Source organism: Cyprinus carpio, chromosome A7 (assembly GCF_018340385.1).
Source record: "Cyprinus carpio isolate SPL01 chromosome A7, ASM1834038v1, whole genome shotgun sequence".
Lineage (NCBI taxonomy): Eukaryota > Metazoa > Chordata > Actinopteri > Cypriniformes > Cyprinidae > Cyprinus > Cyprinus carpio.
The window spans coordinates 11,617,992-11,633,776 of NC_056578.1; the positions used below are offsets into that span (position 1 = coordinate 11,617,992).

At 37.2% G+C, this 15,785-nt stretch overlaps 2 protein-coding genes across 2 annotated transcripts; one reads left to right on the forward strand and one right to left on the reverse strand.

The window, feature by feature from the left end:
- The first annotated feature begins 843 nt into the window (after positions 1–843).
- On the forward strand, positions 844–10,515 carry LOC109089086 (Y+L amino acid transporter 1-like). Its single transcript, XM_042761351.1, has 9 exons — positions 844–1,115; positions 2,576–3,247; positions 5,637–5,676; positions 7,446–7,604; positions 8,229–8,332; positions 8,457–8,553; positions 8,755–8,904; positions 9,660–9,843; positions 9,935–10,515. The coding sequence occupies exons 2-9, from the start codon at positions 2,703–2,705 to the stop codon at positions 10,012–10,014; spliced, it is 1,359 nt and encodes a 452-aa protein (XP_042617285.1). The 5' UTR covers positions 844–1,115; positions 2,576–2,702; the 3' UTR covers positions 10,015–10,515.
- LOC109094020 (mitochondrial inner membrane protein OXA1L-like) lies at positions 9,934–15,781 on the reverse strand. Its single transcript, XM_042759651.1, has 10 exons — positions 15,649–15,781; positions 14,835–14,969; positions 14,382–14,673; positions 13,950–14,093; positions 13,662–13,747; positions 13,375–13,539; positions 12,897–13,001; positions 12,619–12,781; positions 12,053–12,133; positions 9,934–11,070 (listed from the first exon to the last, which is right to left on the reverse strand). The coding sequence occupies exons 1-10, from the start codon at positions 15,757–15,759 to the stop codon at positions 10,949–10,951; spliced, it is 1,404 nt and encodes a 467-aa protein (XP_042615585.1). The 5' UTR covers positions 15,760–15,781; the 3' UTR covers positions 9,934–10,948.
- Positions 15,782–15,785: the final 4 nt, after the last annotated feature.

The following is a 15,785-nucleotide window of genomic DNA, read 5'->3' on the forward strand; positions in this document are numbered from 1 at the left end:
TTTCAAGCTCTATCATTGCAGTCAGCAGGTGTTGATTGTTTCAGTCCAAAAGAAGTGAAATAAAATGCACCCATCCATAAAAAAATATTTCATGTGTGTGCAACGCATTTTAAGGAGGACTGTTTCCTGAACCTGGGAGAGTAGACTACAATGCCATATCTGTTATGACTCACAGTCTGTAAGTACGTTTTCATATTTAAAGAATTTGCCACTGATGATTCAAACACGAGTTTTGAGCAGTGTAGAGTAGAGCTTGTGGTTTGTTGTTTCTCCGATCACAAATGCAGACATGGTTTTATGTTTACATAAACAGTCTAAGTCGTAATAATAAGTAATTATGTCCCCACTGGATGCAACAAAAGCCTTGTTTGTAATGGGTTTTAATGGTTTTGTCTCCTGGCGCTGGGAGACAGCATCACAGTATGGTAAGGTGTTCGGCCAATCACAACACACTGGATAGCTGGCCAATCAGAGCACACCTCGCTTTTCAGAACGATGAGATTTGTAAAAATCGAAGCATTTCAGAGAGGCGAGGCATAGAGGAGAAACAATAATGTACAGTATGTGGAAAATAATGTGTTCTTAAAACCTTAAACCGCATAAACACATTGCATTACACCAAATACACAAAATAATATTATTTTTTAGCAACGTCAAATGACCCCTTTAAGTTTTTTTAAGATTTAAGTTGAGGTTTTTAATGTAGGCCTAATAAAGCGATTTTAGTTAACGATAACAACACTGCTTTAGGCTATATCCAGACAGACTTTTTTTTTTTTAGCTGGTCTTTTTCATAGGTTCATCCAGACGCTCATTATAATGGTTCAATAGTTTAGAGAGCTGTGCTCTGTCCCTTTTCTCCTCCCCTTACTCGCTGTGTTTGCAATCTGTATTTGACTGAGAGCAGAAGTTCATCAATCTGCTTCAAACGTCTCGAGCGTACAAACTGAACGGAAGGTACATCGAGCGCGAGCCGAGACCATATGACTGAGATCTGACACGGCGAAATAAACATGAGGTGCAAATATACTTCGATCGTGTCTACGAAAATGAACGGCAGATAAAGCATCAGTTCAAGCTGCATCCTGATGCCAGTTCAGCACCTGGAGGAAAAGGTAATACTAAACCACTCCACTCAGCTCTTGCGTGCTTGCCGTCATTTAAAGCCAGAATTATTATTTCATAAAGCTTTAAATTACACATACCTCATTGTAAAAATGCATATTGTATACTTACAGGTTTTATATGGACAAGACTTTAGCTTACTGTACATAATTATCATGAATGTATTATCAAGTTAAACCTTTAGTCCAATTAGTTTATAGTCAGTTTATATAATGCACTGATGAAAATAATTTTCACTTAATATTCCGCTTCACAGCAAGGCTATGGTGGCTTAGGCTGTAACCTTGAGTGATTTTGTTTTATAGTTGTTTTTTTCAGAGCACTTATCAGCATGTCCTGAACCTTGCTCTCCGTTCCTAAAGATCTTGCATTGGTGTGGCTGTTTAATTATCACGTGCAGTAATTGCCTACTGTCCACTCACTCATCTCAGTTCTTTAATCATCCTCTCTATCTCTTTTTATCTTTTCTGAATGCAGCTTTCTTGTTTTGTGATAAGACCTTCCCAACCATTACCTAGGGCTTTTAATCAGATCTATACGACTGCTGGGGTTAGTGTGTGAAAGGTGGAAATGATTCTAAGGGCCCACGGGTGTAAAATTGTGTGCAGCAATTTTAAATTCTAAGTATGATTTCTAAATTTTAAACTACCTTTTTAAACTTTTGAATTTAAACAATCAGGTAACCCAGAATCCGACAGCCCTAATGTATAATGTTAGATGTAGCCGCATCCAGTGCAAAATTCCCATTCACTTTCCATTTAGATTTCAGGATGTCATTAAGCCTTATTGGTTAACCTGTGCCAAAATTATGTCATGTTAGTGTATAGTTTGGCATAGTCTGCACTAACAGATCTCAACTTTGAGCTTCGAATATACAAGCTGTCAATTAACTAGACATGTCCCTGTATGTGCATAATTTTCACACCGTCATGTGAAGACGTTTCCCAGCCTGTGCTCTTGAGCATAGCTCTTTTGAGTCCACTGAACTTTAAAGAGCATGTGACAGATCAGCATGCTGACGCACCATGCTAAAAGTCAGAGAGAGTGAGAGATAAAATGAGAGAGGGTTGAATTAGACCTGACGTATTAAAAATGCCTATACTTGGTCTTGGTTGACTAGAGATCAGGTGGATCAATGTCCACGTCAGGGATGGTGATTGATTAAGCCGTTGGCTAAGACACACAATCCTGTTCTCACGCAGTAAAGAATATGAGCAAGCTGGATGTTTTTCTTACATGTTTTTCTCCATGCAGCTCTGTTTACACACCTTTAAAAAGCCATTTGCCATGACGTCTAATGGATCCGTAATAGCCATATGTACGCTTGAAAAGCAAGAGTGTGTATGTGAGCTCTTTATGATTGCCCTGTTTCTTTGGAGATTATTAAATGTGTGTGCATCTGTGTGTGTGTGTGTATAAATACTGAACACTCTTCTTCTATATTTCCCAGATGTCACCTGAAGATCTCAAGAATTAGCGGGGAACTTTTCAGACCTTCTTAAAACTCTTGTAGCTGACTGCAGAACTGGTTTAGACGGTCTTCATTTGTATCATCCAACCCATCGGCCTTTAAAACAATGGCGTCCTGCAGCCCTGCATCCACGGAGGAGCAGTCCTCAGAGGTGTCGAACATAAACCTGAAGGAAAAAAGCTCACAGGAGTCCATGAAACTGAAAAAAGAAATATCTTTGCTCAATGGTGTGTGTCTCATCGTGGGAAACATGATTGGCTCTGGGATCTTCGTCTCACCCAAAGGCGTACTGATGTATAGCGGCTCCTATGGGTTGTCTTTGGTAGTGTGGACAATTGGTGGGATCTTCTCTGTGTTCGGGGCGCTCTGTTATGCCGAGCTTGGGACCACCATCACCAAGTCGGGTGCCAGCTACGCCTACATCCTGGAGGCTTTTGGAGGCTTTTTGGCTTTCATCCGTCTATGGACTTCTCTTCTGATCATTGAGCCCACCAGTCAGGCTGTGATAGCCATCACCTTCTCCAACTACATGGTGCAGCCCATCTTCTCCACGTGTATAGCGCCCTACGTGGCCAATCGTCTGCTGGCTGCAGCCTGCATATGTGAGTTGATGCATGTGGATGTGTGTGTATATGTTTGGGAGTTGCTTTTGTAGGTTATCTGTGAAGGTTTGTGTACCTCAAGCTTTCAAGAACAAAATTGGAACAATGGAACTTAAAAGTTATAGTTCACCCAGAATAATATACTTAATAATAATAAACACAGAAGGAGAATTTTGAAGAATATATGCTACTGTTCAAAAGTTTGGGTTCAGGAAGGGTCTTTAAAAGATGTGTCATGGTTTCAACAAAAATATTAAGCAGCACAACTTTTTTTAACATTGATAATAATCAAAAAATTATTTATTTTTTTATTTTTTATTTTTTGGGGGCACCAAACAGCATATTACAATGATTTCTGGGTGACACTGAAGTCTGGAGTAATGGCTGCCGAACACAGTTATTTTAAATTGCCATAATATTGCACAATATTACAATTTACTGTATTTCTTTTAAAAAATGTGGCTTTGGTGAGCATAAGAGACCTCACTGACCCCAAACCTTTGAACATTCTCAACATTTCTCCTATTGCATTCTACGAAAAAAAAAAATGAAACGAGAGTCTGTAAATGATGGCAGAATGAATTTTTTTGGGTTTAATTAGCTCTTGATGTTTAGTTGCATTTCTGCATTCACCAAACGCAACACTTTGAAAGAGTGTTGAACAGTGAAAGAATTAGCAGCATGAAGTGGGTAGCAGGTTAACACTACACAAACACGTGAACACAGAGCTACATTTACCACAGACAACAAGAGCACATGAAGTGGCATAAAAGATCATAAGCAATATATGAAGTTCAAAAGACACTCACAAACAAAGTAAAATAGATCTATGGTATTATAATATCATCTGATACCATCACTTTACGGTAGTGCCATCACTGTAGTCCTTTTTTTGTAAGGGGAGAAAAAATAAATTATGAGGTTATGAGAAAAAATGAAAGCCTGACAGAATTTGATGTTGAGTGGAAAAGGGAAGAAGATGAGAATGCATCAGACAAGTGCTGCTGATGTGGAGGGTTACATTCACGTGATTCGTCTCGCTCAGCACAGACATGCACAATTGCACAAAAAGTGCAAACTGAAACAAAAAAGGAACTGGCAGTTCTTGAAATGCTTTAGAATTTTGAAATCTGAAATTTTTTTCACACACGTATCCTAGATAAATGGTTTTCAATCCTGGTCCTGGGGACCCACCACACTGCACATTTTGAAACCCTGCGTCTCAATGTTCATACTATCCATCCTAAATAGTATGTGAGATTAGAATAAGTGTGTCCCAAAGTATAGTATGTTGAAAAGAGTATGCCAAAAGTCCCCGGATGGTCTACTTTTTCAGGTCGATTTTTAAAGTGTGGGTCTGTGTGCACACTCTAATGGCTAAAATTGCCCACAATTCATTGCGCTTTGGCGAAGCATTCAGTCCAGAACTGCAAACACAAATAAAACGTGTTAGAAAAATTACAAACGTGGCAGATGCGCGCGATCGACAGTTAGGTAGAGAGGTTTACAAAAAGGGGTTTGAGTTACTAATAATCAACATTTAACCTGGTAAAAAATATTTATTTATTGTTCTCCGTGTTATATTTCATCTGCAACAGCAATGTGAACTTTTATAAACATCTTTGGTCGTTAACTTTAAAATGCATCATTATGCAGAAAATGAGCAGAGTTCTCTGCATGAAAGACCCGTGACTGGCAGATCAACGAGCTACTTATTTTCTCTCCAGTACGGTAGGAAGTTAAATTAAATTAAATGTGAAGGTTGTTAACTGTGACAAGAGTGGTGGGTCCCCAGGTTCAGGACTGAAACCCACTGACCTAGACTAGTGCTTCTCAATCCTGGTCCTGCATTGACCCCCCCCCAATCAAACACACCTGAATCAGGTCATCAGCTCATTAGTAGTGAATCCATGACCTGAAATAGCCTGTCGTCCATAAAATGTCTTTAAACAATATCCACAAATCTAAGTTAATCTAATTGCAACACACACATGCAAGCTTCAATGAAAGATAAAAAGCAGTAACAAGAAGTTGCTGATTTCTGGAAGGTAAAGTCCTTCTGATTAACAGTCTTGCCCTTATGACTAATAGCTAATGACAGCTCAGTTTGGAATAGAGCTGAAAGCATGTAGAGAGCGGACACATCTAAAATTCTATGCCAGAGATACACTTTCCTCCCAAATACAATGTATACTTTTTTCTGATTATCTCTATTTTAAGGGACAGTAATATTCAACCAAAAATTAAAATTCTGTCATCATTTGCTTGTTCTCATGTCATTCCAAACCTGTATGACTGACTTTATTTGTGGAACACAAAATATGCTATTCTGAAAAGTGTTGGTAGCTAAACAGTTTGGTGACCATTGACTTCCACTGTTAAAAAAATAAATAAATATTTCTCTATTTTATTTTATTTTTTTCATTTATCTTCCACAGACAGAAAGAATATCTGGAATGGATCTGGAATGACATGAGAGTGAGTAAATGATGAAAGAATGTTCATTTTGGGTTAACTATCCCTTTAAGCATGCTTAACATTTACATTTAATTACGAAAGCCTATATAAAATAAAATAGAATCATATTATAACATGATCATATTCCACAAAAAAGAAATAGTTCACCTCAAAAATGAACATTTTGACATCACTTACTCATGTCGTGCTAACCACATGAAACACAAAATTAGATATCGTTTCCATACAGTGGAAGTGAATGATTTTAGTTTTATACTTTCATTGTTTATTCATTATAAAATATGACATAACCATACAGGAATGAGACGTATATATGGCTGTGTGCTATCTGCCCTCCTTAAGCAGAGAGACTCTAGATTAGAAACGGGTGTGCGAGCTGTTTATGAACTTGAGCCAACATTGATAGCAGCCATTACAGATAAGATGAAGCTGGAGCAGGGCTAGAATTTTTTTTTTTTTTTTTTAGATATGTAACCAAAGCTTAAAAGACACAGGGAGGGTTTGTGTGAGAGAGAATTGTAACATCCACATATTTTATAGTTTTTTTCCTGTTGTTTAATGTGTCAGATAGTGACTGTATCTTGTAATGTGACACACTGTAACTTCCTTATTTGGAGTTAAGGCTACTTAACACAAACTTCCCGACCCTGACTCACAATTTCAGTTCAGTTTCCACTGTTCTATTTCCTGTATGAATGTACTATCAAAGGCTTTGTATTTGCAATACAAAGCAGTACAAATTTGTTCCAAATTGTTCAAACGCGCCCTCATGGAATGCGGTATCAAAGCGCAGGTGCTTACAGCTGGATTTTCTGTACAACAAAAAAAATATCCCGCTCACGCACGCAAACTTTAGTGCTGTCCTAAGCTGTTTCACTCTTTGCAAAACAACCAGCAGGAGTGATAGAGTCAGCAGCCCTGCTTCCTCAAGCCAGGAAGACTACCTTACAAAAGACACACACATGATCAAACACTCGCACACACGCTCCCTTTGTCTGAACCTCTCACACAAATCAAGAAATTCCAGGGTCAGAACAAACTGACCCCTGAAGATCATTGATCCACTTGGAAAACAGGGGAAGACCGTATCCATTTCGTGTTATGGCAGTGATGTTGTGACTAGACTCAGGCTCAAACTCACAGGAACACCCATGTGGATCCTTAAAGGGATAGTCCACCCAAAAACTAACAGTCTGTCAACATTTGCGCCCCCCCCACATGTCGTTCCAAACATGTATGATTTGCTTTCTGCTGGGGGGTGGGGGGATACAATAGGAGTCAATGGGAATCTATCTATGCAGCATGTACGCCACATTGGTCCCCTTAGCAGCATGAAAAACAATTTTTTTTATTCAATTTCTGAATGGACTATATATAGCCAGAAAGCGAGCAAAGAGCGCTTCCTTAATCAATGAAAAGCTGTCACTCATTTCAGTTTATCGCGATCTCAGAAATTTCCATCTATCTATCTGTCTAAAGGCCTTAATCTTTGATTCACTTGATTCACTGAAAGTCTAATTAAACACAGCAAACATGTGATTAGATCACATGCCGTTTTGTGGGATGTTCAGGTCTGTCATGTGACAGTAGCTCTCCTTCAACCTTCCTACCCACAAACTATCCAAGCACTTCTCCATTTGGGCCTCTGGGTAGAAGTAAAAAAAATCTGTGTACATATGAAACATATTTGTCAGCATTAGGCAGAGCTCTGAAAGTTGTAGACTTAATTGTATAGATTTACAGGCCAGGTATTATTTGCATGATAATGCATTCTGCTGCTCTCTGGTGGTCATGTGTTTTGCAGAAATCTCCCGCTGGCCATTGCTATCTCCATGCCCATTGTCACAGTGATCTACATTCTTACCAATTTGGCTTACTATACAATCTTACCCATTCCTGCCATCCTGGACAGTGACGCTGTGGCTGTGGTGAGTATTCATCTGTGGTGGTTGTTCATCAATATAGATTCATCTTTAGCTGTTCTAATTAAATGTTGCTTTTATTAATTTTTTAAAAAGAAGAATACAATAACATAACAACATACCCTACTGTTTGGGGTCAGTAAGATTTTTGAAGTTTTTGAAGTCCACCAAGTTCTCACCCAGGCTGCATTTATTTGTAAAAACAGTAATATTGTGATATAAAATCATAATTTTAAATAACTGTTTTCTTTTTTAAAACTTTTTTTTAATGTAATTGATTTCTGTGACATCAATGCTGAATTTTCACCATCATTACTCCAGTCTGCAGTGTCACATGATCCTTCAGAAATCATTCTAATATTTTCCTTAATATAATTTTAGTCTTCTTTTGTAAATATAAAGTTAAAAAGAACAGTATTTATTTCAAAATATAATTTTTGTTATATTATTATAAATGCATTAACTGTAACTTTGATACATTTAATGCGTCCTTGCTGAATAAAAGTGTTCATTTCTTTCAAATAAATAAATAATAATCGTACTCAAACTTTTCAACAGTAGTGCGCATTAAAAAAGAAAAGAGAAAATTGGTACAAAAGTATCTTGGCTAATTAAAGTTTTAATTAACAGACATTTGCAGACCAGGTATTTGGGTATTTTAATTGGACAATACCAGTCGCTGTTGCCTTCTCCTGCTTTGGAGGATTAAACGCTTCAATAGTGGCTGCTTCAAGGTGAGTAGTATCGAACACGTGTAGTTTAATCAGTGTCATTGTTGCCATCTGAATCACCACATTATTTCATCTCAGGGAGCATTTTCATTCTCCGCTCATTTCTCATTTGCATATCTCCACTCAGGCTGTTCTTCGTGGGCTCCAGAGAGGGCCATCTGCCAGACTACCTGTGCATGATTCACGTCACCCGCTTCACCCCCATCCCTGCCCTACTCTTCAATGTCAGTTCCCATCTCAACATCTCCATTTGTGTCATAACATGCTGTATTACATGTACTAATGTTATATTTCAATCCTGTGTTTTCCTTTTAAGATGACGTATTTGTTTGTATTCCATGTCTTTTAAAGTCATCATTCATGTCTTTAAATCTAATGTAGCTATTCTCAGATGATAATATCGCTGATGTCTTGTTGTGTGACAGGGTGCCATGGCTCTTGTGTACCTGTGTGTGGAAGATGTCTTTAAACTGATCAATTACTACAGCTTCAGCTACTGGTTCTTTGTGGGTCTGTCAATCCTGGGACAGCTGTACCTGCGACGGAAACAACCAGACAGACCACGACCACTAAAGGTACGCACACAAACCAGCATCTGCCATGTATTAATTAATTTTGAGAACGCTTGATTTTTTATTTCAACCAAACCAATGCAACACTCAAGTTTCTGCCTCAGAGTAAAAAACAAAGAACAAAAACCGGGACCTGTTTGTGAGATAAAAGCCACACTGTGTTATTTAAAATCACATAGTGAGATATAAAGTTGCAATTGGGATAAAGCCTAGAAAGTTGCAATTATGAGAAATAAAGTCACGGTTGTAAATATCTGGCATCCTGCTGTTGTAGTTATCATAAACTATATGCATTGATATAGATCATAAATATTAATATATTGTATACCATTAATATATTAATACATCATAAAATATATGCATTTTCACGTGAGTAGGTTTGGTCAGAAGGTGTTTGCTAAGAATATAAAAAATTAAACAAGTAAATGGTAAAGTAATATTTATGAATAAATATATATTAATCTCCATAGTGTTCATGCATTTCAATACATCAAAAGTTAAGTCAGAAATGTAAACATACACTCGCGAACAGAAGTCACATTCACATGAGGAAACGCGTTCCATTCAGTACATAGGCAAACCATAGACATAGACATTACTCATATATCTTTATTATAGATTTATGCTTAACAAATATATCACAAAGGAGCACCAAAACACGACTTGCGTTGTGTGAGATGAACTACTAACAGAAATTCCTTTTTCAAGCAGACTCACTGAATAATTATCACTCATTTATCTTACCTTTTCTTTTTTAGCTCAGCCTGTTCTTCCCAGTTATATTCTGCCTCTGCACAGTATTTCTTGTGGTGGTGCCTTTATATAGTGACACTATCAACTCATTAATTGGCATTGCCATTGCCTTATCGGGAGTGCCCGTCTACTTCCTGTGCTGCCATCTACCTGCCACACGGAGGCCTATGTGGCTCAGGAAATTTATTGGTAAGTCTCCTAAATTCAGGTCATTCAGGTTTACAGAGTTCATTGCTCCTAAAGCTGATATGTATGTCTATTTTCATTTCCTCTTCACCAGCATCTTCAGGTATTCTCATTCAGAAGGTGTGCTACTGTGTTCTTACTGAGATGGACACGGAGGATGAAAAGACAGAGTAGAAGAGGATTAGGCTCTGACAAGAAAACTGGAATAAATCTCTGGACTCGTGACTTGACATGCAATACACAAGCTGCTGATGTGATTAAACTCTTTTTACACTGGTTTACACAGATATCATTCTATATTGTAGCAGATGTCATGTGAAAACTCCCCCAATGTCAAAGCCAGTCCTTTATATTTATTAGAGATATTTATACTGCGTTTTGATCAGTTGAATGCTGGTTTGATGGGGAACAGTAAACCAAGTCCTTGCATGTGAAGAAACTTGGACTTTGAGGTTGTTGTGGGGCTTGGTAAGATGATAAAATTATAGCACTGATCACAGAGAAATTATTTAGAGACATTTGTACAATTGCTTTGAAACAGTTATAAACCTAATTCTTGCACATTAATTAATACACACATAAATTTAGATGCGTGTACACTGAGACTCTAATAAAAGACCTTGTTGTTTGTTGAAGAAAGTAATTGCCAGTGCCCCTACAACATCTTTATTTTTATATTTTCAATTATGAATATTGAAAACAGTATTTTCCATGCTTTCTTTTCTAAAGACTGAAATGACCAAGGCAGTGTTATCATGGATTTGTGATAAATAACTGGTTGAATAAAACAACAACAAAAAAATAAATAAAGGACAAATAATGCAAAACCTGTGTATGCTGATCATGAAGGGACACATAACTATTAATGTTAACATTTATAATCAGCCATTGTTTTTAAGTGGATGAAAACTACTAAAGAGAGATTTGTGTGTGTATGCATGTAAATGAATGGAGAGAATGGTAAGGCAATAAGATTGCTCTGTAATGGCAAGAAAACACAGCACAATACTGTTTCCATTGAACACTTATTTAGTCTTAATTTTTCCACTCATCCTTTAGTCCTTCTCACTACATATGTACAAAGCCATCACAATTCTCCTTTAAGGTCTTAACCAGTCGTCTCTTCACAAGGCCTCTTCTTGTCTTGCTTGGAATGACTTGATTTTTCTGTTGACACTGGCGCTGCTGACTGTTGAAGGGGGTTATGGGTAAAAGTCTGCCTCAGAGGACCTTTAAAAAAAAGGGCAGGAATAAATTGAAAATTGTGAACAGCCAAAAAAAAAAAAAAAAAATCATCTGTAATATATAGCTTGACAAGTGTACACACATTTATAGTATGCCAACAGATGTACAAGCATTTTCATCAATAAACACTTAAAGGTGCTGTACGTAGGAATGACACCGAGTGGTTGAACTAGGTATTGCAGTCCAAATTCAAAATATTGGAGAGGGTTTTTTCACCAGGCCCCTTCTCCTCAGGCTTGAGGCACGTAGGTTGCCAGATTGATGACACAAACAGGAATGAGCACACTTGAAGATGAATGAAATGAAATACTCTGTTTTCTGCCAACTGGCAACCCGGGGTGCTGAGATACAGTTGGGTAAACTGGCAGTGGGCGGGTTTAACAAACCAAAACAAAGACCAGCATTCCTGCCCGGAACGCACATTTTCAAAGGAGAATAACTGACTGTAGCATTGTTTATCAGATAAACAAGTGTTAACTTAGCATGTTTCTTAAGTATCTGCAAACATATTATGGTATTTTTATGCTTTAGTAGAGTCAACATCTTACATACAGCACCTTTAAATTTCATTCAGTACCAAAAAGTATTAATCTAATTTCAAATGTTCGGGTCAGTAAGATTTATTATTATTTTTTCTTGAGCACCAAATCATCATATTAGAATGATTTCTGAAGAATCATGTGACACTGAAGACTGGAGTAATGATGCTGAAAAGACCGGTTTGCATCACATGAGGAAAAAAAAACCAAACATTTTAAAATATATACAAATAAGAAACAGTTATTTTAAACTGTAATTACATTTCACAATATTAACATTTTTACTGTATTTTTAATCAAATAAATGCAGCTTTGGTAAGAAACTTCTTTAAAAAAACATTTATATAATCTCATTGAGCCCAGTCTTTTGAGCAGTAGTGCAGGCTGTAGACAGCACAGGCAGTTCACTATGGAGAGCAAACCCTCACCTTTGGCTGCCAAATCCAGGTGTCCTTTAATTCTTCTTTCTCTCTCCTCCAGCTGCTGAGCCAACTGGGCATTCTTCCATCCTGAGGTGAACGAACACAGAAACATTACACAAAGAGTATAAGACAGGCAAAACAGCAAGACAAAGAGAAATGATTCAGATACAGTAAAGTGTTTTTATTGTTAACCACAACTCTGTAATTGAAATAAAGCTGAAATAAAATATAAATATTATATGAAAAATTTAAATTAGCAATGTTGCCTTGCCACTAACTGAAATAAGGTGAAGCACTACAAAAAATAATACAAAAACTGAAATAAAAGGCTTTAAAGAAAAATTTAACAAAGTGCACATAAAATGCATTAATGCACATAACAAAATGACTAAAAATTACAATAATCTGAATATAAAAAACAACAACATTTAATTTAAAATATTATAATTTATAACAAAATATTATATTATAATAAATACTATAGTAGTACAATATATAATTAATACTAAAACAACACTGATGCAGAAGATAAAGCAGAAAAATCTTAAACCAAGTCTTAAATTCCCCCAAACCTTTCTTGATGCTTTCTATGAAACTTTCATTGGGGGGTAGAGCTGAAGGTGGGTGTGTGATGCGTTCTGGGATGCGTAACTTCTCTCTCACGACTGGGTGCCTCAGCAGGGCCACCTGACCCAGTGAGAAGAGGTTAGAGGTCATCCAGTAGGTGAACACTGCCTGTAAAACACACAGATCAAATGAAACTATGGAAATCATTACAGCATGACAAGCAAAGATGGATCTCATAACCATTACAGTTGAAAAACTTTAAAAGAGAGTGTGAGAGACGGACCGTGGGGAAACTAATCGTCATAGGGAGGATCACAAAGGGCATGATCCTGAAGACAGTCTTCATGACCCTCAGATTGGGGTTGTCTACACCAGATTCAGCTCCCAACTGTAAAAATAATTATAAACATTTTAAATTGCTGTAATACCCCAAAAATATGTCTGTCAAGCTCCAGAAAAATAAAAAACACCATTAATATGGTCCACAAAACCAAATGTTTAGTCTTCTAAAGCCACACAGTAGATTTGTGTGAAATATAGACCAAAATCTGTTATGTATTATGTATAAAGTAGAAATATGGTGATTTAAAAAATAAAAATCAGTCACAATATACTTTCATTATTTGGAAAAGAGCTTCTTCAAAATGTTTAAAATAATTTGTTCATTTTCACAAAGTAAGCCAAATGGTTTTGGAATGACATGACAGTCAGTAAATGGTAAATTTTTTATACTTTTCATCAAATATTCCTTAAATAATTACCTCTAAGATGGCAAACATAGTGCCAGTCACAGCAATGGGGAGAATGTAAAATGGATCAGCTGCAGTTAGGTCTGTGAACCACCAGAGGCCGCCAGTCTGCAAACTCGGTACGGGGAGATATGCCATCTTACGCAGGGCCATGAAGAAAGAGATGAAGATTGGAGCCTGAGGAGTAAAGGGGATCAAAAAGGTGTATATGATAACTAAACAGCAGCCGACTAACCAAGTTATTTGATCTGACACCTAAACAGATGTTCACAGTAACGAAAGCACTGACGCTCACTGACCTGTACCAGTGGCACGAGGAACCCACGCAAAGGGTTCACATCATGTTTCTTCTGAAACACCATCAAGTCAGTGTACGCTTTTGAAACTGGAAAAAAAAGTATTATTTTACATTTGATCAATAAATTATTGTAATTCACTACTAAAAGTTGGGGACTACAATGAGAGAACAAATTAAAGATCAAAGGACAGAAAAAAGGGCAATGCAAGAGATAAGATCATTTATACACTCTGACTTTAATAAAAAAATATATGAAGAAAAAACAAGTTTTAGAAAATGAGACACTTACATTCAAATTTGTTACCGCTCTGCTTGGCCTCGTTCATGCGGTTGGTGAGCTTGGTCATTTCTGGCATGACGTTGTTCAGTTTGGCTGCTTCCCTCTGTGCCTTTACAATGACTGGGAACACAGCACACCGAGCAACAATGGTGCCTGAGGAGAAAAGACAAAGATTTGATTAAAAAAACAATAATAATAAAAAAAATGTAAACAAAAAAAAAACATTACGAGAGAATATAAACATATGCAAGTGGCTATTGAGGAGGACAATTATTCTACAGAGAACCATACAAATAGAATGGAAGATTTATTTGAATAATGTGCTGATTTATCTTTTCTGATCATCTATTAAGTGGTCCGTGTTGCTGTAAAACTACCTAATTCATGTTGGATTTAAAAGATATCTGATCAATAAATTACACTCCTTATAAACATTTTTACCGGCAACAATGGCCCCCCACCATGGCAGCCCGATGCTAACATGCATAAACTCCAGCAGATTCTGGATCAGGCCCACAGGAGTGTTGCTGCCCAGGCCGAGCTCTGATAGGCTGGCTTCAGCTCCAGCCACCTGCAGAACATCCAATGCAGTGAGAGGAGCCTCGGCCACCTGCTCTGGGATTGGAGGTGTGACTGCGGGGTCAGCAGAAGGACTTGGAATGGAGACTGGGTCAAATATTGCAGCATTTACAGGTTCAAATGGAGTTGAAATTCTCTGCACAGTTTCTGTCGTCTGTAAAAATGAGCAAAATACTTCTTAATCAAAGAAGTCAATTCACAAAAAAAAAAAAAAATTCAGAGGACTGTTTAATCTAATTGGGATTAATGGAAAAGTGTTCATGAAGTAGTAGAAATGCTCTGCCACTGTAATTAAACTCCTTTTGAGCAGCCCACCTGTGAGCTGTTGTGTCTGACCGCCACAGCACTGACCAGCAGGAACTGGCCATGATTGGGACACCCAAGAAGTGCCCTAACTAGAGGACCCCTGCTTCCTCTGCCAGTGTGAAGACGTGATCTCGGTACAAACCACTGCAACAAGAGATTACAAACTGACTTTTTACTGTAAAATACAATACACTACAAACAATAGGGTGTTTGGGATATTTACGTTTATTCATTTAGCAGACACTTATCAAAGCAAAAGTTTTTTATAAATGTAAAAAATAAGATTTATTTAAAAAGTGCTTTTGCTAGAATATCTAAGCCAGTGGTTCTCAACCTTTTAGACTTCCCTACTGTCCAACACAATATTCAAAGGCCCAGCACATAAGATAATATTATCAGAAATAACTACAATTAAGTATAATATATTAATAACAAAAATGGTGTCAGTATAGGTAAATTAATTCATTACAATTCATTCTGTGATTGCAGAAGCTTTAAGAACTCTGTTCTAAAAAAAACATAAAAATGTGAGAAATGTATTTATTGTTCCCACCAAACAACCCAGATCATGACACCTTGCTACCAGACAACATAGCCATTCATCAACAAATCAACAATCAGATAAATAGATTTTATTCCTAAATTAAACCGAATGTTACTTGAGTTTTAAGTCTTTTGAAGATTAAGTTAAGAGACATAAACACCGGCTCTAACTTGACAACCTCAGCCATGCCATTAGCTTCTGTCAAAGTCATGTCACGTGAAGTACTACGTTTGCACGTGTTTTGGGAAGCAAATTGAAAACGATCAATATGCCACTCACCTTATTCCCTATTTTAACAGTAGGAAGAGTGGAAATGCTCGCTGTGCTTGTTTGTCTAAACATACATGTTGAAAGACATTCTGTGACCACTCTGCCCCTGAGCGCAGCCATCTTGGATTGAACAAACACACTATACG